Consider the following 26,809-nt stretch of genomic DNA (forward strand, 5'->3'; position numbering starts at 1 on the left):
CTGTACAACTGCAGCAAGACATCCTTGTTCCTGTACTCGAATCCTCTCGCTATGAAGGCCAATATACCATTTGCCTTCTTAACCACCTGCTGCACCTGCATGCTTACCTTAGAACTTAGAATTTGCTTAACAAAACTAATTGCAACGATATTTTAAAAATAATTAGTATAAGGACATAAAATGAGAGAGATTATGGAGATAAAGTATTTATCTGGTCGATTAAAGTGAGATAGTTTGGATACCTCAAGACTAGTGAAACAGCGCTGATATGGGCCCTTGGTATAAAGGCCTTGTATTGCTTGAAGCTAGAAATGAAAGAGATAAAGTAAATTCCAATGGGGTGAAAAACTATAAACAAGTTAACAGTGAACATGGCAAAGTTGGTGGAAAAATACTGGAAAGGCGGAATGCTACCTTAGTCTGAGTGACAATGGTATTTTGACCATTAGAACCAATTATAAAAGGTGATTTTGTTAAAGACCATATGTGGACACTGGCCAAACCAACTTTTGATAAGAAAAGGGTTAAAACCTCGATACCCAAAGAACAATTTTACACAGACGTACTGAGAGGACAAAGGAACAGACTTAAGATGATAGCAAAATACTGCGGATGCTGGAAATCCGAAATAACAACAGAAAACACTGGAAAAACTCAACAGGCCAGGGCAGCATCCATGGAGAGAGAAACAGAGTCAATGTTTCAGGTCGAAGACCTTTCGTCAGACCTTAAGACTTAAGATGACATCATCTGTGTCCGAGAGGGTCCAGAGACCTAGGACTGTGAGCTACTCGTTAAAACGATCGCCTAATATTAAGTATATTATGCTGTATGCTTAATAAATCTTGATCTATTGCTCAAACATACTGGCTGCTGCCTATTGGTGTCTTGTCCAAGAACTCAGAGGTTGTTAAGATCTTACACGTGCAATGCCCCGGTAGCGCCCCAGACCGGATATTGAGTGGCGCCCTTTGCCTTAGCACCTGCCGCTAGGAACAACAGGTAGAGGGGAACGTTTTCAAGTCGGGAAGGGGTTGGGGGAGCGCTATTTAAAGGCAGAGCTTCCTGCCTTTTCTTGTCGGCAAAATGTTTGGTTTTAACGCTGTCCTAAGGAGTTTTGGCCCTCAGCACCACTTTTGAGGTTCCTAAGTGCCGAGCTGTTTCCCTGGACCTACCCATTAGTGCTTCCAACACAATTGCGTCTGAGGTCTCTCCAGGCCGAGATTCAAGTCTGCAATGAGCAGGGAGTGGCTGGCCAGCAAGATGGCCCCACCCCTTTAAGAACTGGACGGCGCCAGTCTGTCTGGTTTCCATGGTAACAGACATCGCCTGAGCTTTGGTAGCGTTCTGAGGTAGTGATGTGCCAAATAACTGCCTGAATCCATGAGGTTAAAGCTTGAAACTAAAGGCTTTTATTAAGTAAGAACATGGCATCAAGTTAACACAGTCATCACCGACCCAGCCCCTGGTAGAACATTCCAGAAGAGGGGCGGGGCTAGGGAGGAGCATTAGTGGTTACACCGGTGGAACATTCCAGACATTAACAAGTACAACAACAACAATACAAATGCCAGAACACAGAGTTATTTCATCACATTCACCCCCTGCTATAGATTCAGTCTGTCAGGAGGTCTGATAATCCTCTGGGAACGACGTAACTCTTGCTGAGGCTCCTCCCGGAGTACTAACTCCGGTTCATTCGAATTCCCAGAATCATCAGTATTTTCCACACTGAGGGTTTGTGTCTGTGAAGGTCCAATACCAAGATTGAAAACTCTACTCTCAGAGTCGAACTCTTTTCGAGCTCCAGCAGGTGCAAGATCTTTAATAGAGACCGTATCCTCTCGCCCATCCGGATATTGAATATACGCATACTGGGGATTAGCATGGAGGAGTTGTACTTCCTCCACCAGTGGATCAGTCTTGTGGCCTCTCACATGTCTGCGCAACAACACAGGGCCCGTGGTCGTCAACTATGTGGGTAACATTACTCCATTAGTAGCTTTTCTTGGAAAACTAAACATCCTTTCATGAGGGGTGGCATTCGTCGCTGTACACAAAAGAGACCTTATGGAATGCAGCACGTCTGGCAGGACATTCTGCCAGCGAGAGGTCGGCAGGCCTCGCGACTTCAGAGACAGTACACTAGCCTTCCACACTGTTGCATTTTCTTTCTCGACCTGCCCATTACCACAAGGGTTATAGCTGGTAGTTCTACTCGTTGCAATCCCTTTCGATAGCAAAAACTGTCGCAATTCTTCGCTCATAAAGGAAGAACCCCTATCACTATGTATATAGTTAGGCATGCCAAACAAGGAAAACAGCTGGCAGAGGCATTTAATTACAACAGCACTAGTCACATCCGGACAGGGGATAACAAAAGGGAACCGAGAGTACTCGTCTATAATATTATAAGAAAATAGACATTACGGTTGCTTGATGGAAGGGGACCTTTAAAATCGAGACTCAAACGCTCAAATGGTCGAGTTGCTTTAATAAGATGAGCTGGCTCGGATGGCTTATAGAAGCGGGGTTTGCATTCAGCACAAACACGACAGGTTCTGGTCATTGTCCGGACCTCCTCAATAGAGTAGGGTAGATTGTGGGACTTAATGAAGTGGTTCATTCTGGTAACCCCAGAGTGGCAGAGTGCGTCGTGGAGACTTTGAAGCTTATCTATACCTAGACTAGCACATACTCCTCATGACAAAGCATCCGATGGCTCATTAAATACTCCAGGTCTGTACTGAATATCATAGTCATATGTTGACAGTTCTATTCGCCATCTTAAAATCTTATCATTTTTGATCTTGCCTCTCTGCTTAGTGTTGAACATAAAGGCCACGGACCACTGGTCAGTAATGAGCGTAAAACGTTGGCCAGCGAGATAATGTCTCCAATACCTGACTGCTTTGATAATCGCCTGTGCCTCCTTTTCCACTGAAGAATGTCGAACTTCTGGTCCTTGCAATGTACGAGAGAAGAAAGCTACTGGTCTACCAGCTTGGTTAAGAGTTGCTGACAACGCAAAATCAGATGCATCACTTTCCACTTGAAAAGGGATCTTCTCATCCACGGCACATACCACTGCCTTCTCAATGTCCCGTTTGATATTAAAGAAAGCCTCCTGAGCTTCCGCCGATAGCGGAAAAGACGTCGACTTAATAAGAGGTCGGACTTTATCTGTGTAGTTAGCCACCCACTGGGCATAGTACGAGAAGAATCCCAGACACCTTCTTAAAGCTTTTACAGTGTGAGGTAAAGGTAATTCCTTAAGTGGGCGTAATCTTTCAGGATCTGGCCCGATTACCCCATTCTCCACAACGCAACCAAGAATACACAAACGTGTAGTATTGAAGGTACACTTGTTTTCGTTGTAGGTCAGGTTTAACCTCTTTGCAGTCTCTAGGAACTTCGCGAGGTTTTGATCATGCTCCCGTTGGTCGCACCCACAGATAGTAACATTGTCCAGGTATGGGAATGTTGCTTCCAACGCGTATTCATCCACCATACGATCCATCTCCCGTTTGAAGACGGATACCCCATTCGTCACTCCAAAGGGCACCCTAAGGAATTGGTACAGGCGCCCATTAGCTTCGAAGGCCGTATAAGGTCGGTCTTCTATTTTAATGGGGAGTTGATGGTAGGCAGACTTTAAATCAGTGGTGGAGAACAAGCGGTACTGAGCTATCTGGTTCACCATCTCAGAAATACGAGGCAAAGGATAGGCGTCTAATTGGGTATACAAGTTTATAGTCTGGCTATAATCGACCACAAGTCTTTTCTTTTCATTAGTTTTAACCACCACCACCTGGGCACGCCACGGGCTATTACTGTGTTCGATGATTCCCTCCCGTTGAAGCCTTTCCACTTCCTCTTTTATAAATGTTTTATCTTCTGAACTATACCGTCGACTCTTAGTCGTTATAGGTCTACAATTAGGAGCAAGGTTCGCGAACAAAGAAGGCGGACTTACTTTTAAAGTAGAAAGGCCGCAGACTGTGAGTGGAGGCTGAGATCCACCATACTTAAGGGTAACGCTCTCATGCTGACACTGGAAGTCCAAGCCTAAAATTAAGTTCACGCACAACTGAGGTAATATGAGGAGTTTAAAGTCCTTATACTCCGTATCCTTAACGGTCAATGTGTCTTTACAATATCCAGTTACCTCCGAAGTAAGGGACTTGGACGCCATCACAATTTCACTTCGAGTAGGATACACGTTCAATGAACAGGAGTTAACAAGGTTGGGGTGTATAAAACTTTCAGTACTGCCACAGTCTATCAAACACCCAGTAGGACGACCATTAATCTTGATGTCCATCATAGATTTCGACAAGGAACACGGTATGGTCTGGTCAACCGTAGCCGAGGCTAGAGTAAAACGATGGGCGGCAGCAGAGAAGACATCGGGTACAGGATTACCCTTACACACTTTACTAAAATGTCCCCGTTTCTTACATTTAAAACAGGTAGCCTCTCTGGCTGGGCATCTTTGCCTGGGGTGTTTAGATTGGCCACAAAAATAACACTTAGGCCCATGGGGTACAGCCGCAACAGTAGGATTAAGTGGAGGCTCCATTGGTGTTATGGATGCCTCCATACTCGGAACACATGAGGCTGAGAGAGACGCATGGGCTGATGCATACACTTCTAAATTCCTCTGGGCTACATCTAACGATCGAGCAGTAGCGACGACCGTTTTCAAAACTAACGAGTCGTTTTCGAGGCGTCTCTGTCTAATATAATTAGGTCGGAGGCCAGATATGAAAGAATCGCGGATGGCTTCTTCCTGATACACTATGGCAGAGACAGCCTTGTAGTTGCAATCCTTAGCCAAAGCCTTAAGGTCCTGCAGGAAATCGTCCAGAGATTCCTCGGGTAATTGCCTGCGAGTAGACAAAAGATACCTGGTGTATACTTCGTTAACCGACTTAAGGTACTGGGCCTTAAGGGCTGCAAGGGCCTCTTCATATGTAGTAATATCTTCAATTATCGAGTAAGTTTGATGACTTACCAAGTTGGTTAGAAGACCCAACTTGTTAACCGTCGAATCGACCGATGCGATGAAGTGTTCAAAACATCGAAGCCAATGCGTAAATTTCTTCGACGCGTCTGCTGAATGGGGATCGATATCCAGACGCTCTGGTTTCAAAAATCGATCCATCTTCCAAAAGTTGTTACTTAATAAAATTGATGTGCCAAATAACTGCCTGAATCCATGAGGTTAAAGCTTGAAACTAAAGGCTTTTATTAAGTAAGAACATGGCATCAAGTTAACACAGTCACCACCGACCCAGCCCTTGGTAGAACATTCCAGAAGAGGGGCGGGGCTAGGGAGGAGCATTAGTGGTTACACCGGTGGAACATTCCAGACATTAACAAGTACAACAACAACAACAACAACAATACAAATGCCAGAACACAGAGTTATTTCATCGCAGGTAGCGCCTCGCTCCCTGACGTTTGCCCTTTAAGAGAGGTGTGTTGCGCCTGATTTAGCGCTCCAATCACCTCCAGAGGGCGATAGAGGTGAATTTTGCAGTCGGAGGCGATAATTAGCGCCGGGTGCTAAACTTTGCACCCGGCCGATATTAGCGCCCCAAAATGGGCGGTACCCAATTTTTCCCCCTGAGGATTTATTCGCCGAGACAACAACACTAAGAACAGCCCGTTCCCAAAACTCCGAGCCCACAAAATCCAAACAGCTCAGACAGGCCTGAGTCGCCAGGGCTTTGAGGGCTGGAGAGCCAGGACCCAAACACCACAGGTTGGTCATCCCCGTGCAAAGGCCACGTTCCACTCAAATCAAACCAGCCAACCCCTCATCTCCCCTTCCTTGGCTGGATTCAAATGCAGATCAGCGTGTGAGTGTGAGTGTGCACACGAATCATGCAGCATCTGCTGTTCATCGGAATTTATTACAAGCTGTTGGGATAATATATAAATTATATAAATACAATGATCGTATATATCAAGTTATTTTCCAGTTATATTTTTTTTAAAAACCTACTTACATAGAAACATAGAAGATAGGAGCAGGAGTAGGCCATTCGGCCCCTCGAGCCTGCTCCACCATTCAATGCGATCATGGCTGATCATCCAAACTCAGTACCCGGTCCCTGCTTTCTTCCCATATCCTTTGATCCCTTTAGCCTTAAGAAATATATCCAACTCCTTCTTGAATATATTTAATGAATTGGCCTCAACTGCCTTCTGTGGTAGAGAATTCCACAGGTTCACCACTCTCTGGGTGAAGAAATTCCTCCTCATCTCTGTCCTAAAAGCCTTACCCCTTATCCTTAGACTGTGACCCCTGGTTCTGGACTTATCTTGCAACGATTTTAGAGTCTTATAAGGGGGCGATTTTAACCCTACTCGCTCGGCAGAAACCTGGCGGGTGGGCAGTTAAAATCGCCCCCTGGCTCTTAGCTGTCTGAAAGCCGCCATGATCGCAAGATCTGTAATTTTAACCTGTTTTCCTGAGCAGGCGGCGAGGACAGGCGCCCGGAGCCAACAGGGTCCCTCTTTACATACGCGTGTTGCGGCCCGATGACATAATTGAGACCCGACTGTAATTTCAACTCAGGCCTGAGTGGAGAATCCAGCTGGAGCCTGTACCATTAGTTTGTATTGTACAATGAGAGTTTTGGTAAGTAGCGTACAATGTTCGGTGCTCCTGGCAGTCCCTACTGCCTGGTGTTGCGGATTAGCCTGTGAGGGGGAGTGGGCGAGGCAGGCGGGGGGGTGAGGATTGCTCATGTATGGTTTTACATCCAATATCTCAGGCAAGTGGCCAGTCTTCATGTGTCTCAAAAAAAAATCGCATTGTTAACAACCATCATTTAACTTAATTGTCCCTGACATACCTGCTTATATTTCTAAGGGGGAAAAATGGAGTCGTGCCCCCTTTGGGGCGCTAATTTTGCCGAGCGTTACTTTTAGCGCCCCGAAAGAATTAGCGCCCCCACGGCCGAACTTGAGTGGTAGTGCCCCAAGAGAGAAGCGGGGCGCTACTGGAAGCGTCCCGCCTCCCTCTCGGGGTACTGCAAGGGAATATCGCGGTGCTACGTGCCGGAGCGCCACATGCTGCAGCACGTCGCACCGCGGTACTGCAGGCCTTCCTCCCCTTCTTAAATGGAAGGGGCCTTGCGCAGCGCGACCCGGGGCCCAGCTGGTCCACCGGGGATCGGGAGTGCCGGCAAACGAGCCCGGCACTCAAGAGAAGTGCCGGGCTCACGGAGCGCAGCCGGCACTCCGCGGGGGGGCGGGGGCTGCAGAGGAGGCCAGGGACGGCAACGGGGGCAGGTGCTGGCAGGCGGCCAGCAACAAAAATGGCCGCCCGGCACCTCACCTTTAATTAGCACTGCCCTGGCCGTAGGTAGACCCCCCCCTGACCCCGTCGGACATAGCGTCCAGCGGTAAGTCAGGGGGCGATACTGAAGAACGCAGCCGGGGCACTGCGCACGGCGATGACGTCATCACCGGCGGCGCAGCGCCGCGGGGCGCTAACGGTTACCGCCGCCGCTAACCTCCCGCTGAATTTCGCGGGAGGCGTTGGCGGCGCCACGCCACCGGGCGCTAGTTGCTTTGCGCACTAACGGGAGGCGCAAAGCAACCGAATTTCTCCCCCCATGTGTCTTTAATAAAATCGCATCGTTAACAACCATCATTTAACTTAATTGTCCCCTACATACCTGCTCATATTTCTAAATGTCATTGAATGGTGGGTGGTGATGGCATCGCAAGAACTGGATGGAAGGAGTCATTGAGCTTTGACATTAAGAAGGAGCTGGGCTGACAGGTACATGAACTATGAGCCCAGCTCACCATTGGTATTGATATCCATGCAACTTCCTCACAGTGTTAATCTCAGCAACTTCTCACACTATGGGGCTCAGTAACCCCCTCGCACCTGGTGTCCTGTATTGCTGGGTGTGCCTTGACACAGAATCCAGGTTGACACTCCAGCTGCACTGTCGGAGGCGCTGTCTTTCGGATGAGACGTTAAGCCGAGGCCCCGTCTGCTCTCTCAAGTGGACATTAAAAGATCCCATGGCCACTATTTCGAAGAAGAGCAGGGGAGTTATCCCCGGTGTCCTGGGGCCAATATTTATCCCTCAACCAACATCACTAAAAAACAGATTATCTGGTCATTATCACATTGCTGTTTGTGGAAGCTTGCTGTGCGCAAATTGGCTGTCGTTTACCCAACACCCCCTGTGCTTGCTGACCTACTCCGGCTCCCGGTCCCAACAACGCCTCAATTTAAAATTCTCATGCTTGTTTTCAAATCCCTCCAGGGCCTCGCCTCTCCCTCTCTCTGTAACCTCCTCCAGCCCGTCAAGCCTTTGAGATCTCTGTGCTCCTCTAATTCTGGCCTCTTGTGCATCTCTGATTATAATCGCTCCACCATTGGCGGCCATGCCTTCAGCTGCCTGGGACCCTAAGCTCTGGAATTCCCTCCCTAAACCTCTCCGCCTCTCTCTCTATCCTTTAAGACGCTCCTTAAAACCTACCTCTTCGACCAAGCTTTTGGTCAGCTGGCTAATATCTCCTAATGTGGCTCGGAATCAAATTTTGCCTGATGACGCTCCTGTGATGGGCCTTGGGACGTTTTACTACGTTGAAGGCGCTATATAAATGCAAGTTGTTGTTGCCGCATTTCAGACATTACAACAGTACAAGTGACTACACTTCAAAAGTACTTTAGCAAAATACTGCGGATGCTGGAAATCCGAAATAACAACAGAAAACGCTGGAAAAACTCAGCAGGCCAGGGCAGCATCCGTGGAGAGAGAAACAGGGTCAACGTTTCAGGTCGAAGACCTTTCGTCAGAACTGGAAAAAAAGCAGGAAATGAAAAGCAGGTTTAGGGGGCTGGGAAAAGGGGGAGGGGGTGAAAGAACAAAAGGGAAGGTCAGCGATAGGATAGAAAGCAGGAGAGATTAAGAGACATTGAGAGACATTAAGAGATATTCAAGGCGAGAGGAGGCGGTAATGGGACAGGTTAAGGAACAAAGGATGGCTCTAGATGGGGTGTGAATTGCGCGGGCAGAATGAAGGACAGCTGCCACGTGGGAGGGAAGAAATAAAAGGGGGCCAAACAAAATAAAACAAAGAAGAAAATATATATATGTGATAGGGGCCGGGGCTATGATCTGAAATTGTTGAACTCTATGTTGAGTCCAGACGGCTGTAAAGTGCCTAATCGAAAGATGAGGTGCTGTTCCTCGAGCTTACGCTGAGCTTCCGTGGAACAGTGCAAGAGGCCGAGGACGGTGAGGTCTGAGTGGGAATGGGGTGGAGAATTCAAGTGACAGGCCACTGGGAGCTCGGGGTCCCCCTTACGGACTGAACGGAGGCGTTCCGCTGTTTCTGTTGTTACTTCAAAAGTACTTAATTGGCGGTAAAGTGCTTTGGGACATCCTGAGATCATAAAAGGTGCTATATAAATGCAAGTCATTCTTTTCTTTCCTTCTGACGGTATCTCTGTTGATCATAGAATCATGGAACCGTGCAGCACAGAAGGAGACCATTCGGCCCGTCCTGCTTGAGCCGGATATTCGAACGAGTTGACCAATTTAGTCCCACACCCCGGCTCTTGCCCCGCAACCCTGCCAATTGGAGCATAGTAAAGCGTCCCAAGGCGCTTCACGGCCCACCGAGCAGCGAAGGAGTCTGATCAAATGCTTTAAAAATGTTACTTTTTCTTTTTTTTTAATCTGCGCCGCCGCCACCCAATATTGTTCCTGCTATAACTCCAACGTGGTGGTGGAATTTTGAATTTTGTCCTTTTTCTGCATTACGCGAAAGTAATGACCGTCCATGTGCTGAAAGTCCACCGCAAAGAGCCCAAAGAGGAGGAGGAGGTCCATCCCAGCCACCCACTCGCATATCGCCGCCGCAGATCTCCTCTTCAAATAGTGGAGCACCACCACTGCAGTCAATGGTCAAGGAAGCAGTGTCACGGATGTTTCGTTTTATTTCAGGATGGGGGCTTTCTCTCCCGATTGGCTCCTCTGGTCCCCCGACCCGTGTTGTGGGGAGGTGACTATGCCCCAAGTGCTGGCTCCCCTCTCGTATCTACCTTCATACAGGAACCAAGATGGTGTCAACAGGCTTGGTTAACTGTATGAGGTGTGCGTTAGGAGGGGGGGGGTCATCGCGGCTAAGCGTGACCCGTTACCCCTTAGTTGTCCATACACGTTCACTTTCCAGCAGGGGTCAATACAGAGCCATTAGAAGTAGGAACAATAGCTCAATTTCTCCCCCCCCCACCCCCCGCACCACCTCTTCTCTTTCCCCTATCTAGCCCTTATCAGAAGCCAGTTAAGTAGCCGAGAGCAGCTAACAGCACAGAGCAAGGGTCAAATTTGTAACCTGCCTGCTCTGTATGGCTCCGTGTAACAACATTGAACAGGCTGAGGCTCCTTTCTCTAGAACAGAGAAGACTGAGGGGTGACCCAATAGAGGACTTTAAGATTATGAAGGGGTTTGATAGGGTAGACGCAGAGAAGATGTTTCCACTTGTGACCAAAAATAGGGGCAGTAAATAAAAGATAGTCACTAATAAATCCACTTGGTAATTCAGGGCAAACTTCATTACCCAAGAGAGTGGTGAGAATGTGGAACTCGCTACCACAGGGAGTGGTTGAGGCGAATAGTATAGATGCATTTAAGAGGAAGCTAGATAAGCACATGAGGGAGAAGGGAATGGAAGGTTAAGCTGATAGGGTTAGGTGAAGAGGGGTGGGGCGAGGAAGGTGTGGAGCATAAACACCAGCATAGGCCAGTTGGGCCGAATGGCCTGTTTTCGTGCTGTAAATTCTATGACCCACACAGTCCTCAATGGACTTTCCATTGGAGCATTAAGATAATGGGCTCAGAGGGCAATCAAAGAATCACGACCTGCTGCACCAACCGAAAGCGGTTAACTCAAGACCACGAACAGAGCCCGGGACCTTCTGGTCTGTAAGGCTCAGCCATCACATCACGCGGTGCAGTTACCCACTAAGCTACTGGGGGAGTTTATGTGTTCCAAATGGATCAGATCCCTAAGAAGAAATGTCTGTCCGATCGACTGAGCGCCTAGCTCCTCATCAGAGAATGGGGCTGTCATCGCCCCTTCTACCCTGGGTTAGATTCGAACGAACGTGACTCAGTTCCTGCTCATTGATTAAAGTTGTCAATCTATTGCCTCATGGCTAAAGGATACACCCGACGAGGCTGGCTGTGCAAACAAGGCAGCAGATTATCCGTACTGGGCCGATTAACCTTCCTCCGTGCCTTGGTATTATCTTGTAGGTTAGTCCCACCTGAAGCCAGAAGTAGATATTCCCAATAAAGAACGAGAGAAAGGCCCCCACCAGGTGTACGTAAATCTGGTTGACAGTCTGTTGAGAAAGTAAATGTCGAGGTTAGTTTTTCTGGTAGAGTTTCTGCTTTTTATTCTCCTCCCTCCTACTGCAATGAATTGAATTATTTGAAGTAACTGACATGAATCTTGACATTCATGTGGAAATGACTTATGAAATTATACTGGGCGGCCTGCTGGTGGCGCTGTCCAGGGAGAGTATAAATACTCGGGCACGGGCCCAGCTTGCTCAGGACATTCTTTAACAGGAACTAGTGAAGGACACAACTAGATCTCCATGTTGAAAAACAGTTGATTAAAGCTTTGTTTAATACTCAGACCAAGTGCCTAGTAGTTTTCTTACATCAATTTAATCAACTGTTTTTCCTTTACTAGTTCCTGTTAAAGAATGTCCTGAGCAAGCTGGGCCCATGCCCGAGTATTTATACTCTCCCTGGACAGCGCCACCAGCAGGCCGCCCAGTATCATTTCATAAGTCATTTCCACATGAATGACAAGATTCATGTCAGTAACGTTACGTGACCAGCCAATAAATATCTACACCTATTAATGAGTATGTAGAAGCACCCAGAACTTAGTTATTTTTTTTATTCATTCACGGGATATGGGCGTCACTGACGAGGCCAGAATTTATTGCCCATCCCCAACTGCCCACGAGAAAGTGGTGAGCCACCTTCTTGACAACTGAATGGCTTGCCAGGCCATTTCGGAGGACAGTTAAGAGTCAACCACATTGCTGTGGGTCTGAAGTCACATATAGACCAGACCGGGTAAGGACGGCAGATTTCCTTCCCTAAAGGGCATTAGTGAACCAGACGGGTTTTTTCGACAATCCGGTAGTTACATGGTCACCATTACCGATACTCGCTTTTTAATTCCAGATTTATTTCACTGAATTTAAATTCCCCAGCTGCCGTGGTGGGATTTGAACTCTTGTCGCCGTGATGGAAAGCAAGAAATAGGACAAGAGATTATTGAAGTCCAGGGAAAGGGGCAAGTGGCCTTTACGAGTGTCACAGAAGTGGAAGGAGAACCTTTTGCAGGAATTAGAGGCAGAAATGGGGATATGGTGGATCAGAGCCACTTCGTTCATAGAATCATAGAAATTTACAGCACGGAAGGAGGCCCTTCAGCCCATCTTGTCCGCGCCGGTCAAAAAGAGCTCTCCAGCCTAATCCCACCTGCCAGCTCTTGGTCCGTAGCCCTGTAGGTTACGGTACCTCAAGTGCATATCCAAGTTCTTTTTAAATGTGATGAGGGTTTCTGCCTCTCCCACCCTTTCAGGCAGTGAGTTCCAGACACCGCCCCCCACCACCTTCTGGGTGAAAACATTTCCCCTCGAATCCCCTCTAAACCTCCTACCATTTACTTTAAATCTCTGCCCCCTGGCTGTTGACCTCTCTGTCAAGGGATACAGTTCCTTCTTATCCACTCTATCTAGGCCCCTCATAATTTTATACACCTCAATTAAGTCTCCCCTCAGCCTCCTCTGTTCCAAATTAAACAACCCCAGCCTATCCAATCTTTCCTCATAGCTAAAACTCCCCAGCCCAGGCAACATTCTCGTAAATCTCCTCTGTACCCTCTCTAGCGCAAATCACATCCTTCCTGTAATGTGGTGACCAGAACTGCACGCAGTATTCTAGCTGAGGCAAGTCAAAAAGAGGATGAAAAAGAAGAAGGGGAGGAGAGGAATGGGGAAGAGGAAAAGGGAGATGGGGGTTAGGAGAGTTTTCATTTCATAGATTTTGCAATGACATTTTTGGTTCTTTCTTGATGTACATGTTGTGTTAAAGACTTTTGTTGCCAATACTTTCGGGTATTTTGCTGATGCGAAGACAGCAATGGATCAGCAATTTGTTCTGGTTAGAAACATAGAAACATAGAAGATAGGAGCAGGAGTAGACCATTCGGCCCCTCGAGCCTGTTCCGCCATTCAATGAGATCATGGCTGATCATCCAAATTCAGTACCCTGTCCCTGCTTTCTCACCATATCCCTTGATCCCTTTAGCCTTAAGAAATATATCTAACGCCTTCTTGAGCATATTTAATGAATTGGCCTCAACTGCCTTTTGTGGTAGAGAATTCCACAGGTTCACCACTCTCTGGGTGAAGAAATTCCTCCTCATCTCGGTCCTAAATGGCTTACCCCTTATCCTTAGACTGTGACCCCTGGTTCTGGACTCCCCGGCCATCGGGAACATCCTTCCTGCATCTAGTCTGTCTAGTCCTGTTAGAATTTTATAAGTTTCAATGAGATCCCCTCTCATTCTTCTAAACTCCAGCGAGTATAAGCCCAATCGACCCAATCTCTCCTCATACGTCATTCCTGCCATCCCAGTTAGTCACCATGCTCCGGATATCACGAGTGTGGGGCAGGCTTGATGGACCAGCTGGTCTTTCCCCACCTGTTAATTTTGTATGTGGTCACTGTCCGCACTCGAGTACGAGGGATGGCAGCCGACATTGGCGGAACCGTAACCCAGCAAGAGGCGGCGCAGCGCATTCAGTGGAAACTATACCCCCTACCGCAATCTGCCTCCCCACTTCTGACGCCGGGCTGGAGTCCAACTCAGCGAGTTACCTGGAAATTGCCCACTAAAGAGCCCCCTATGGCACACAAGCAACCGGTCACCAGACTGGCGATGTTCAAGGCGGACTGGTATCCGTAGTCTATCACTTGCTGGTACCTGATGACACAAACCCAAGTAACTGCAAAGAATGAAAAAGACAAGCTTAAAAAAACCCACACAAACATCCTTTTTGAATCGCGAGATTATTCGCTCCTTTTAAATCATGAGAGGAAAGCCCCCAGCACTTAAAACAGATTATCTCGTCATTCCAGGTGAAACAGCGATTTACTTGTGCTTCTGGCAATTTAGTATATACTGTGTTCGCTGCTCACGATGCGGCCTCCTCCACATTGGGGAGACCAAACGCAGATTGGGCGACCGTTTTGCGGCACACCTCCGTTCGGTCCGTAAGCGTGACCCCCGAGCTTCCGGTCACCTGTCACTTTAATTCTCCGCTCCACTCCCACTCTGACCTCTCGGTCCTCGGCCTCTTGCACTGTTCCAACGAAGCTCAGCCGAAGCTCGAGGAACAGCACCTCATCTTTCGATTAGGCACTTTACAGCCCTCTGGACTCGAGTTCAACAATTTCAGATCATAACCTCTGCCCCTATTTTTTCACACGGCAGCTGCTAATGATTCTGCCATTCCCATTTACATCTCCTCTAGACTCATCTTTTGTTTCTTTACTTGTCCCATTACCATCTCCTTTTGCTTTGTACTGTCATCCCTTTTGTCGTTTAATCTCTCCTGCCTTCCATCCTATCACAGACCTTCCCTTTTGCTCTTTTCTCCCCTCCCCCTTTCCCTGCCCCTGCACTTGCTTAAAACCTGTTACATCTCTAACTTTCTCCAGTTCTGACGAAAGGTCATCAACCTGAAACGTTAATTCTGTTTCTCTCTCAATAAGGCTACCTGACCTGCTGAGTGTTTCCAGCATTTTCTGTTTCTACCTAGTCATTATCACATTGCTGTTTGTGGGAGCTTGCTGTGCACAGATTGACAGCCGCGTTTCCTACATTACAGCAGTGGCTAAGCTTCAAAAAGTACTTTAGCAAAATACTGCAGATGTTGGAAATCCGAAATAACAACAGAAAATGCTGGAAAAACTCAGCAGGTCAGGCAACATCCGTGGAGAGAAATTTGAGTTGACGTTTCGGGTCGAACCCTTCTTCAAAACTGGAAAGAAAAGAAACAAGATCGAAGGCAGGGCTGCGATCGGACAAAAGGATAAAAGAAACAAAAGAAGTAAAAGAGATTAGAAGCTAGACGAGATGGTAATAGGCTGAGATTAGGTGTAAAGTGTACTGGCAGGGCAAAAGATAGCTGCCAGGTGTGAGAGAGAAACAAAAGGAAAGGGGGGGGGGGAAAAGGAGTGGAAAAATTACAAGAAAAAATGAAATGGGGGCCGAGCTTATGATCTGAAATTGTTGAACTCGATATTGAGTCCGGAAGGCTGCAGAGTGCCTAATCGGAAGATGAGGTGTAGTGTATGTACCCGTCTACCTTTAAGAGAACTATTGTATGTAACCGTTCACCTTTAAGAGAACTATTTTAGGTGTGGCACTACTTTGTTTGGCTTCTGTATACGGTAATACCGACGGTGACCACACCAGTATATAAGTGTTGTGCCAGGAGTTATTGGGCAGATTCGCCCTGACCTTCGAATAGTAAAGTCCTGTTTTAAGTTACTCTTGGAGTCTGTGCATTAATTAACTAAACAACCCACAGACTTTACAGTGGCGACGAGTCCGATCGTACCCTGCGGCAACAATACGTCCGAAGCAGTTAACAAGCGTCGAGAAGAGGCAACCGCCCTCGTCGTTCTGCTGGGAGAAAACTCAAGGCTGCAGAACTAGAAAGGAGGAAGAATTTAGAGACAAAGACTTCCATCAGCAACAGGCACTGACTGTCCCTTCTGCCACGGTGAGGAGTGAGCCGATCAGCACGAGAAGCAAGGCGGCCACGATGACTGTGAGTAAGGGAAAGTAAAAAGAATAACCGGAGGATAAGGGCGGTGCACTCGACCACGGTCGAGGGGGAAAGGAGCCGGACAGAAGTCGGGCCCAGAGGCGCTGAGACTGGGGCAGCGTGGAGCAAGGAAGCCGCGGTACAGACAGGCTGGGGACGCAACGGCGTCGTGAGACAGCTAGACCGCGACCGGCGAAAAAGGCCGGGCAGCGACCGAAGCCACGAAGCGCTGCGACCGGGAGCGTAGGCGCGGGAAGATATAAAAACTCAGCCGCAGCCGGGGAGGGAAGCACCGGACTGCGAGACGGCTGGGAGAGGCGTTTGGGAGCCGAGCGAGCGGGAGAGGCAGAGCCAACCAAGGGAGACTGCGCGAGAGCCAGTCCAGCGGCTGGAACTGTTCTCCGTCAACGGGGTGTACCCAGCGCCGGTAGAGCCGAGAGAGCGGGAGAGAGACCGAGCCCGAGCAAGGGGAACTGAGCGAGAGCCAGCCCAGCGGCTGAACCTGTTCGCCGTCAACGGGGTGTACCCAGCGCCGGTTGCCTTGCCGAGAAAAGGGAAAGCACTGAAGCCGACGCGCAGGCTGTGAACCCGAAAGCCAGCGGCCGTCGCCTGTGGGGGAAAGTGTACCCCTCCCGCTAGGGAAGAAACGCGGGAAGCCGCCATTAGGCGGGGAAGAAGACAGAAGCGGGAAACCGCCATTGAAGTGGGCGGGGAGAGAAGATAAGCGCGGGAAACCGCCATTTTCGCGGGAAAACCGCCATCTTAGAAAAAAAAATAAGTTAAAGAAATAATTCGGGGTGTTATCAGAAAGAGAGGAAGATGCCTAAGCGTGGTAACATCAACGATTTTAATGCCGAGGTAGAAGACTGGGCCACATATGTGGAACGCATTGAGATCTATTGTGAGGCCAATAAAATAGAAGAAGATGACAAAGCTATAACCTTGCTAAACTCGATGGGCGCGAAGACATACGAGCTCTTGAAGCATCTACTAGCACCAGCTAAACCGACGGATCAGACTTTCGATGATATTGTGACTGTTCTGAAGGATCACTTGAACCCCACACCGTTGATGTTGGCGGAACGATTCAAATTCTATGCGAGAACGCAACGGAAAGACGAAAGCAACGCAGAATACTTGGTCGAACTGCATAGACTAGCGAAATACTGCCAGTTTGGAGGGAATCTAACAGAGGCATTGCGAGACAAGTTCGTGTGCGGGTTGGCAAAGGAAGGAACGCAAAAGCGACTACTCGAAGAGAACGACCTTACACTTGACAGGGCTGTCCTTATTGCAGCATCGCACGAAGCCGCAGCGAAGGGAACTGCGGAAATGCAGCTAAAGACAGCAGCACTAAGTGTGGATCAAATTACCTCGACAACAACAAAATGCTATCGTTGTGGGAAGACAACACACGACCAGAACCAATGCTGGTTTAAGAACCAGGAATGTAGGAAATGTGGCAAACTGGGTCACATAGCTAAGGTATGCCGGTCAGGGAAGAAGACCAACAACCAAAGGACCAACAACCAAAGGAAGCCATCACAGGAAAAGTACAACAAGGTGCACAAGGTGGCTGAGAAGAGTTCAGACGAACAGAATTCAGACTCAGACCCAAACGGCCAGGAGCTGGGTAGTCTGAGAATTCACAATGTGAGTAAGGAAGCTGACCTACAAACTATCTGGGTCATGCTAAAAATAGCTGGAATCCAAGTGAAAATGGAGTTGGACACTGGATCAGCTCTATCAGTCATAAATCGAAGGGATTACCACCGGCTATTCTCACATATACCCTTAAGAGATACCAAGTTCGTATTGCAGACATACACGGGGCATAAAGTATACCCCATGGGAAAGATAAGAGTCAAAGTGAGAGATAGGGGTAAAGAACACCCAAGAATGAACTTATACGTACTACATGAGGGAGGACCACCACTTCTAGGACGGGAGTGGATCAAGAAAATAGACATGGAATGGCACTATCTAAAAGCCATAATGAGTGAGGACTCGGTGCAGACAATCAGCTCAGATTCTGAAACGGATGACGATAAGACCAACCCAAATATGAAAGACAAGGCTGAAATGGACTTGCCGACGAAGGTTGGAAAAACGAAGGCATGCATAAAGGCTTATGCTCCAGAGAAGAACAAAGTTTCAGAGCAGAACTCCACCGAACAACGACAACCTAGTTTGACAGAAAATTCTGAGCCTGTTCAAGTTACGGACATATCCATGACGGAAGAACACCGAGCTCGGACTCAAACTTATTTCAAATTACGACAACAATTAGAACAATTGAGTTACCGTCTCGTACAAGAGATGAAAACAATGAAAAAGTTCTATGACACCGAATGGGAGAATCTGGAAAGACAACAGAAGCAGCTAGCTCAAGCAGAGAGCGACCATAGAGCCATCGTGACCAATTACCGATCACATCTCCCTTATGCTGTTCAGGAGTTAGAATATTTGCAGGAAGAAGCAAATGAAGAGGAATCTTCAGGAAGCCAGGATTTTATTCCAGTTCTTCTCTACGACTCCTTACAAGCAGAGTGTGAGAAGTTGAAAGAACAGTATGAACAGGCCCAGGCTACAATTCTGGAAGGGGTTAACTCGGCAACCTCCGAAAAGCTAGTTTCAGTGGAAGCATATGAGCAACTGAAGGTTGAACATGAGCAAGAAGTCCAAAGGCTGCAGGAAATTCTCGATGAGCTCAAGGCCAAGGCAGACTCATCGGTAGAAGTTCCATCCATAGATGAGAAATTAGAGGTGAAAGACATGGCAGAACATGAAAGACAAGATGTACAAGAACTCATAAAAATATTAAAGGAAACCCAAGACAAATATGGGGTGGCAATGACCGAGATTCAACAACTTGAAGAACAGATTCAACTGGGAATCCGTTCAGTGGAAGAAAAGGGAACTGTAAGAAACACAGAGACTGTAAGAATGGCCTCTGAACATGAGCTAGAGAGCATCAATGCGCAACTTCTCCGAGCGCTGGAAGCCAAAGTACAAGAGGAAAAGAAGGTGAAAGCATTGGAGGAAAAGGTGGATGAAATGGAGAAGACTCTGACCCACAGTGTTCCCGTGGAAGAGTTAACGGTCAGCCAACTCCTTCATATGCTGAAGGACAAGACTCTACAATGGGAACAATCTGAACACGAGCTTCAATCTTCAAAGGGAAGGAGTTCGGAGCTCTCAAAAGTTATGGAAATAGCTGAGGTTGCAACACAGATTTTACAGGGATGCCAAAAGTACGCTGAATCACGTCAATGTGAACAGCAGGATGTTGAAACAGCTGCTCCAGTAGAAGGATTGAATAGCCTGATCAATCAATCCCCGAGGGAAGGGGAAGTGTTGAAATCACAAACGAGGTCATTAGTGAAGGATTTGCAGGAAACCCAGGAAGAGCGGGATGAATATGAACGCATGAAGAAGTCTCTTCAGGAAAGATGTCTAGGGAGGGAACAACAGTCGGCTAACGTCCAGTTGGGTACGGAAGAAGTAGCAGGCCCTCTCGCTAGACTAGCTCAGGACGACACCGAATATTACCATGACCTGTTGAGTGACACGGAATATTACGATGACTTGGTCTGCCCAGCTTGTGATGAAAACTCCCAAAGTGCAGAAATCAGGATGAAGCACTTAAAGTCTAAGGAACATAGGGAGATGGTGGCGCTACAGCTGGCAGCGGATAAGGGAGCTCCGAGAGTCTCCAAGAAGCAGAAAAGAAAAAGACGAAGCAGAAGACGATAACCATCTAAATCATTATCACTTCTATCAGATCATGCACGTGGGCCCTACGAAGGGGGCCAAATCAGTTGGAAAGTAGGAAAAATTACCAAGGCAGTCCAGCTGTTTGTAAAAGTCAGCACTGCTGGTTCAGCAGGACGGAAGTTCAAGCTGTTAAGCCAAGGGAAAGACTATTGGATGAGTCACGCTAGAAATGTGAACCGGCTACACCACAGAGATGTTGTTCGGACCGAGTCAAGACCAGAGACTGAATCTGTGAACTGTTCCCGCAGAGACTGAATCTGTGAACTGTTTCCCGCGGAGACTATATCTGTGAATTGTTTTACATGAAGTTGATTATATGTTATGTTTAATGGGGAATAAGTATGTTGTAAGCTAAAAAGGGAGGATTGTAGTGTATGTACCTGTCTACCTTTAAGAGAACTATTGTATGTAACCGTTCACCTTTAAGAGAACTATTTTAGGTGTGGCACTACTTTGTTTGGCTTCTGTATACAGTAATACTGACAGTGACCACACCAGTATATAAGTGTTGTGCCAGGAGTTATTGGGCAGATTCGCCCTGACCTTCGAATAGTAAAGTCCTGTTTTAAGTTACTCTTGGAGTCTGTGCATTAATTAACTAAACAACCCACAGACTTTACATGAGGTGCTGTTCCTCGAGTTTACGTTGAGCTTCCGTGGAACAATACAAGAGGCCAAGGACGGTGAGGTCCGAGTGGGAATGGAGCGGTGAATTAAAATGACAGGCGACCGGAAGCTCGGGGTCACCCTTACAGACTGAACGGAGGTGTTCCGCAAAGCGGTCACCCAATCTGCGTTTGGTCCGTTTCTGGCAAACATGGTCCGTAGGACTGCAATCGTTTTCTCTGTAGTGGTTGAAGACATTTTTATCACCTCAGGCCACTTTGAATGAGCATCCACTGCTATTAAGAACATTGAGTCCATGGATGGACCAGCGAAATCAATATGCATCCGTTGCCATGGAGAGGAGGGCCACTCCCATGGGTGTAGAGGGGCATGTGGTGGTGCATTTTGGACCTTCTGGCATCCTAAGCAGCTCTTAGTTAGGTCTTCGATTTGTTGATCGATTCCCGGCCACCACACATAAGCCCAAGCAAGGCTTTTCATTTTCACTCCCCCCAGATGACCTTCATGTAGCTCATTTAGCACTCTCTCCCTTAACTTGGGTGGAATCACCACTCTGGATCCACACATCACTGTCCCCTGGCACACTGACAGCTGTTCTCTTCTGGATGAGAATGCTGGCAACAGTGAGTCGCCATGTGTTGGCCATCCCCTCACCGTCAATTCATATACCCGTGATAGCGTCGGATCATTGCGGGTCTCCTTCTCTATATCCGCGTTTGTTACTGGCAATCGTTCAATTATTGACGAATAAAATATCTCGATAGGGTCCACTGCTGGTGCTTCCTCCACAGTAGGCAGTGGCAGGCGCGATAGCCCATCAGAGTTCCATGCTGTTTCGTGCCTTTATATTCTATTTCATATTGATTCGCCCCGAGAAACAGGGACCATCTTTGTAACCGCTGTGCAGTCATCACTGGAACGCCCTTCTTAGGATCAAAGATGGAGACAAGTGGTTGGTGGTCAGTCAGCAAGGTGAACTTCTGCCCATGCAGATAGTGGTTGAATTTTTTTTACTCCCCATACTAGGCTGAGGGCCTCCCTGTCAATCTGGGCGTAGTTGCGCTCGGCTGAGGTTAGTGACCGAGACGCAAAGGCTACTGGCCTCTCCAACCCGTCTGGGAATTTGTGCGACAGCACCGCTCCAATACCATAGGGTGATGCATCACATGCCAAACGAATTGGTAGTGCTGGGTTGAAATGGGCCAACACCTCTTTTGATGTGATCAATTCTTTACACTTCTGGACAGCTCATCTACGATCGTCATCCCACTTCCATGGTACCCCTGTTTGCAGTAGGATGTTCAGTGGGTGTAATACCGTCGACAAATTTGGTAAGAACTTGTGGTAGTAGTTTACCAGCCCGAGGAACGACCTCAGTTGTGACACATTTTCCGGTGCTGGAGCCTTGACTACTGCCTCAATCTTGTCAGGGGACTTGTGTAACCCCTCTTCATCGATGACGTGGCCGCAATACGAGATCTGTTTCTGGAAAAACTCGCACTTGTGGCGATTAGCTCGTAGCCCATGCTCCTTTAATCTGGTGAGCACCTTCTCCAAGTTGGCGAGGTGATCACCGTCATTTTCGCCCGTGACCAAGGTGTCATCCAAATAACACTGGGTCCCTGGAATCCCTTGCAGGATCTGATCCATCGCCCTTTGCCAGATAGCCGGAGCCGAGGCTACTCCAAACACCAGCCGGTTGCATTGATAGAGACCTTTTCGAAGCTTCTTCTACCTCCATTTGCAAGTACGCCTGGGCTAGATCAATTTTGGTGAAGCGTTTACCTCCAGATAGCGAGGCGAAAATATCCTCAATTCGTGGAAGCGGATATTGCACCGTGTGAAGGACTGGGTTCACTGTCACCTTAAAATCCCCACAGATGCGGACCTTCTTTGGTTCCCCAGGCGTATTACTCAACGACCTCTTCATTACAGGAACGATGGGTGTAGCCCACTCGCTCCAGTCCACTTTGGACAGTACTCCTGAACGTTCCAACCCTTCCAGCTCTGCTTCAACAGCTGGTCTGATCACATAAGGCACTGGTCTGGCCTTCAGAAACTTTGGGCTTGCATTTTCCTCTATTTTAATCGTTGCTGTTATTCCTTTTAGTGTTCCTAGTCCCTCCTGGAACACTTCTTTTGTGTCAGTTAGCATTTTTGACAGTCGTCCAGGTGTGACGTCGTCATCCTTTTTGGCCTCAACCTTCAGTGCCTGTATGGAATGCCAATCTAATTGTATCTTCCGGATCCATTCACATCCTAGCAGTGGTGGTCCTCCATTTGGCAATACATATATATCCATTTTAGGTATTTCCTGGCCTTTATATGTCACTTTCACCCTTATTTTTCCTTTGGGGTAGACTTTTTGCCCCGTATACGTCTTCAAGACAATCTCTGTAGCTTTCAAGGGTATGTGTGAAAATAGCCGCTTGTAGTCTCTTTGATTTATGACTGTTAGAGCTGACCCTGTGTCCAATTCCATTTTCACTTGGACTCCGTCTATCTTGAGTGTAACCCAGATAGTCTGGTGATCCTCCATTTCTGTTACCTTATGTAGTTTCAGACAACCCAGCTCCTTGCTTCCGGAGTCTGTGTCACTTTTCTGTTCATCTGAACCACTGTCCATCACCTGGTGTACCTTTTTGTACTTCTCCTGTGGAGATTTCTTACTGTTGGTTTTCTTCCCAGACTTGCAGACTCTTGCTATGTGCCCTGCTTTCCCACACTGTCTGCACACTTGGTCCTTGAACCAACAATCTTTCTGGTCATGTGTTGTTCTGCCGCAGCGATAGCACTTCCCTGTTCCATAGGACATTTCATTGGTGCCATATTCTTGCGATCTCCGTTGTATCTCTGCAGCGCCCCTTGCGGCTGCTTCGTGTGATACTGCCATACTGAAAGCGTAAGGTCCTTTTCTGATAGAAGCCGTTTCTGGGTTCCTTCACTTTGTAGCCCACACACAAACTTGTCCCTTAACGTATCTGCTAGTCCCGCTCCAAACTGGCAGTGTTTCGATAGCTTGCGCAGTTCCGTTAGGTACTCAGCATTGCTTTCGTCTTTGTGTTGGTTCCTTTTATGGAACTTAAATCGTTCTGCTATCAGCAGCGGTGTGGGGTTTAAGTGGTCCTGTAGGATTTCACAGAAATCACAGAATCACAGAAACCTCACAGTACAGATAGAGGCCATTTCGGCCCATCGAGCCTGCACCGACACATATCCCACCCGATCCCCGTAACCCCACGTATTTAATCCCCCTAACACTAAGGGTCAATTTTTATCATAGCCAATCAACCTAACCCCGCACATCTTTGGACTGTGGGAGGAAACCGGAGCACCCGGAGAAAACCCACGCAAACACGGGGAGAATGTGCAAACTCCACACAGACAGTCACCCGAGGCCGGATTCGAACCCGGGTCCCTGGCACTGTGAGGCAACAGTGCTAACCACTATGCCACCGTGCTATGCTTTCAAAATTCTTGTTTACCGGCTTCTCTGGGGTTATTAGATTTCACAGTAACCCATGAGTTTTTGCACCCATGGAATTAAACAGAACCAGTGCTTTATTAGCATCTGGCACTTCATTCGCCCTGCAGTACACCTCAATACATTCCACATATGTCGCCCAATCTTCGACTTCATTGTCGAACGTAGAGATACTGCCACTCTTCGGCATCCTTGGGTGTGAGTTAACTGTCACAATGGCGCCTCCCGTGCTTCCCCTTCTTCTCTGCTGGCACAAAATGGCGGCTCCCGCACTTTCCTTCCTTCCCGCACTCGCCCTTCTTCGCCCCGTGGACCCTGTTCAGCCTGTGAGCCCTGGCTGTGCTCTGCACGTTCTTCTTTTTATATTTTTCGACGCCGCTCAGTCTAGAACCCGGCTGTTTCTTTACCCTCTCTCTCTCCGGTTTGTTTTCTTTTTCTCAACGCCGCTCGGTGTTCAACCCCCGGCTGCGCCCTGCGCTCTTCACCCTCTGCCTTACCCCGTCGACACTGCTCGGCTTTCTCTCCGCCGTCGGTCAGTTCCAGCCACCGCTGCTCGGGAAGGGTCTGCGCTGGACCTGTCGTCTGTCTCTTGCTGCTCGTCGTGGCTGGGGAACCAAGCCCGGCTCTCCACAGCCTCCCCTGCGAAGTTCAATCTCTGCCTGACTGCTGGGCGGTTGCTCGTGGTCGACGCCCGTGTTCCTGGCCTCGACTATTTTTTTTTACGTTGCAGTTAGATTCGAATCGACACTCGTCGCCACTGTTGGATCCGTGGTTCAGTGGATATGCTATTATTAAATAATCACACGGATGCTGTACATTAACAATAAACAGGTCTTTACTGGAGGAGGGTAGTCTCTAGGCTGGGGGTACAGAGGCATGCGCAAAGCTTATATACCAGTGTGGTCACTGCCGGTACTACAGTATACAGGAGCTGTAAAAGTAGTTCTGACTTAAAGGCACATACACTACAGGCACCACGCTGGTCCTGTCTGTGCCAGATATAAAAGAGTTTCCTGTACCCAGCTAGGCCTGCCAACCCTCCAGGACTGGCCTGGAGTCTCTAGCAATTGAAGATTAATCTCCAGGAGACTGCCACGATCAAACCCCGGAGATAAATCACAGGGGCGTTAAAAAAATGGTGTGTTCTTTTACATTTTCTTTGAATACTTATGTTTATTAGTTATAATAAATATTGGAGATGGGGAAAAAAAAGGCTGTTTGACTGACAGTCAAGTACCATCCAATTAGGTAATGAAGAGTCTGTTCTCTTTCCGATTGGTTGGGAAGGCGGGGCGTTGCAAAGATGGACATGTCGGGCGACCAATGGCGGGAGTTGTGGTGGGGGGGACGGGGCGGTTGGAGGCGGGAGGTCATGTGACGAAAGCTCCAGGAATACGGCCAACCAGAGTTGGCGACCCCAGCCAGGCCCGCTGGCCCACTACTGACATTGGATGGCCCAGCACTGACCGGAGATTGAGCCCGCGCCCTTTATAAACTGTTTCATACCGGGCGAGGGATTTACTCACCGAACCTTGGGGCGGTAACTTGCCTTCATCGGGTGCAATCCAAATATTTCTCCGACTGCAGCACCCCACCCCCCAACCCCCCCCCCCCGTCATTCTCAGCCCTCAAAGAAAACACAATTGGAGATGGCGTCGGAGGCCTACTCACCCAGAAATGCCCCGATGTTCATGATTTGGCCAAAAATGCAGCTCTGGGGAGGTTCTGCCCCACAGACACTGAAGAGAGAACACAAGCTTTTATCACTCAGCTGTAACTTACATTACGTAGAATTACATTGAATTTACATGCACAGAAACAGGCCATTGGCCCAACTGGTCCATGTCGGTGTTTGTGCTCCACACGAGCCTCCTCCCACCTTACTTCATCTCACCCTATCAGCGTATCCTTCTACTTATTTCTCCCTCATGCGTTTATCTAGCTTCCCCCTTAAATGCATCTAAACTATTCGCCTCAACCGCCCCTTGTGGTGGCGAGTTCCACATTCTGAATAAAGAAGTTTCTCCTGATTTCTTTATCGGATTTATTGGTGACTACCTTATATTTATGGCCAATGTTCCCTCTCATTTATTTTTTTGGGTGCGCGGTCCCTTTAACTGGCTGCGGCCCGTTCGAATTTTCGCGCATGGGCGGTTTCTTCCATTGAAAAGCTGGTGAGCGGCCTGCACCAGACCTCCAGACCACTGTGCGGACACGTGGCCGCGCAGCTTAGCGGGGACGTTGTTTATTGCCCTCGGTTTGGACTCTCCCACAAGTGGAAGCATCTTCTCTACGTCTACCCTATCAAACCACTTCACAATTTTAAAGGCCTCGATCGGGTCGCCCCTCAGTCTTCTCTTGACCAGAGAAAAGAGCCCCAGCCTGTTCAATCCTTCCTGCTAGTTGTACCCTCGCAGTTCGGGTATCATCCTTGTAAATCTTTTCTGAACTTTCTCCCGTGCTTCTCTAAGCTTTTTGTAATACGGAGACACGAACTGTGCACAGTACATTAGGAGCAATCCGACAGTCACTCTGCTGGTGAGCAATGCGACAGTCACTCTGCTGGGGGAGCAATGAGACAGTCACTCTGCTGGTGAGCAATGCGACAGTCACTCTGCTGGGGGAGCAATGCGACAGTCACTCTGCTGGTGAGCAATGCGACAGTCACTCTGCTGGTGAGCAATGCGACAGTCACTCTGCTGGTGAGCAATGCGACAGTCACTCTGCTGGGGAGCAATGCGACAGTCACTCTGCTGGGGAGCAATGCAACAGTCACTCTGCTGGTGAGCAATGCGACAGTCACTCTGCTGGGAAGCAATGCGACAGTCACTCTGCTGGGAAAGCAGTACGACAGTCACTCTGCTAGGAAGCGATGCAACAGTCACTCTGCTGGGAAAGCGGTGCGACAGTCACTCTGCTGGGGGAGTGGTGCGACAGTCACTCTGCTGGGAAAGCAATGCGACAGTCACTCTGCTGGGGGAGCGGTGCGACAGTCACTCTG

The 26,809-nt window shown here is 48.3% G+C and overlaps 1 protein-coding gene across 1 annotated transcript in view; it reads right to left on the reverse strand.

Moving 5' to 3' along the window:
* Positions 1-1,389: 1,389 nt before the first annotated feature.
* The window catches only part of tmem150b (transmembrane protein 150B), a 34,783-nt gene continuing 9,363 nt past the window's right edge, over positions 1,390-26,809 (reverse strand). The window contains exons 3-6 of the mRNA XM_085969669.1: positions 25,480-25,547; positions 13,963-14,090; positions 11,219-11,396; positions 1,390-9,940 (exon numbers count right to left, since the gene is read on the reverse strand). Coding sequence (XP_085825795.1) covers positions 9,756-9,940; positions 11,219-11,396; positions 13,963-14,090; positions 25,480-25,547 — 559 coding nt within the window. The 3' untranslated portion in view covers positions 1,390-9,755. The remainder of the gene's footprint in view (positions 9,941-11,218; positions 11,397-13,962; positions 14,091-25,479; positions 25,548-26,809) is intronic.

Source organism: Somniosus microcephalus, chromosome 28 (genome assembly GCF_052327205.1).
Source record: "Somniosus microcephalus isolate GS21.2 chromosome 28, FLI_Smic_1.0, whole genome shotgun sequence".
In the NCBI taxonomy this organism is placed as follows: domain Eukaryota; kingdom Metazoa; phylum Chordata; class Chondrichthyes; order Squaliformes; family Somniosidae; genus Somniosus; species Somniosus microcephalus.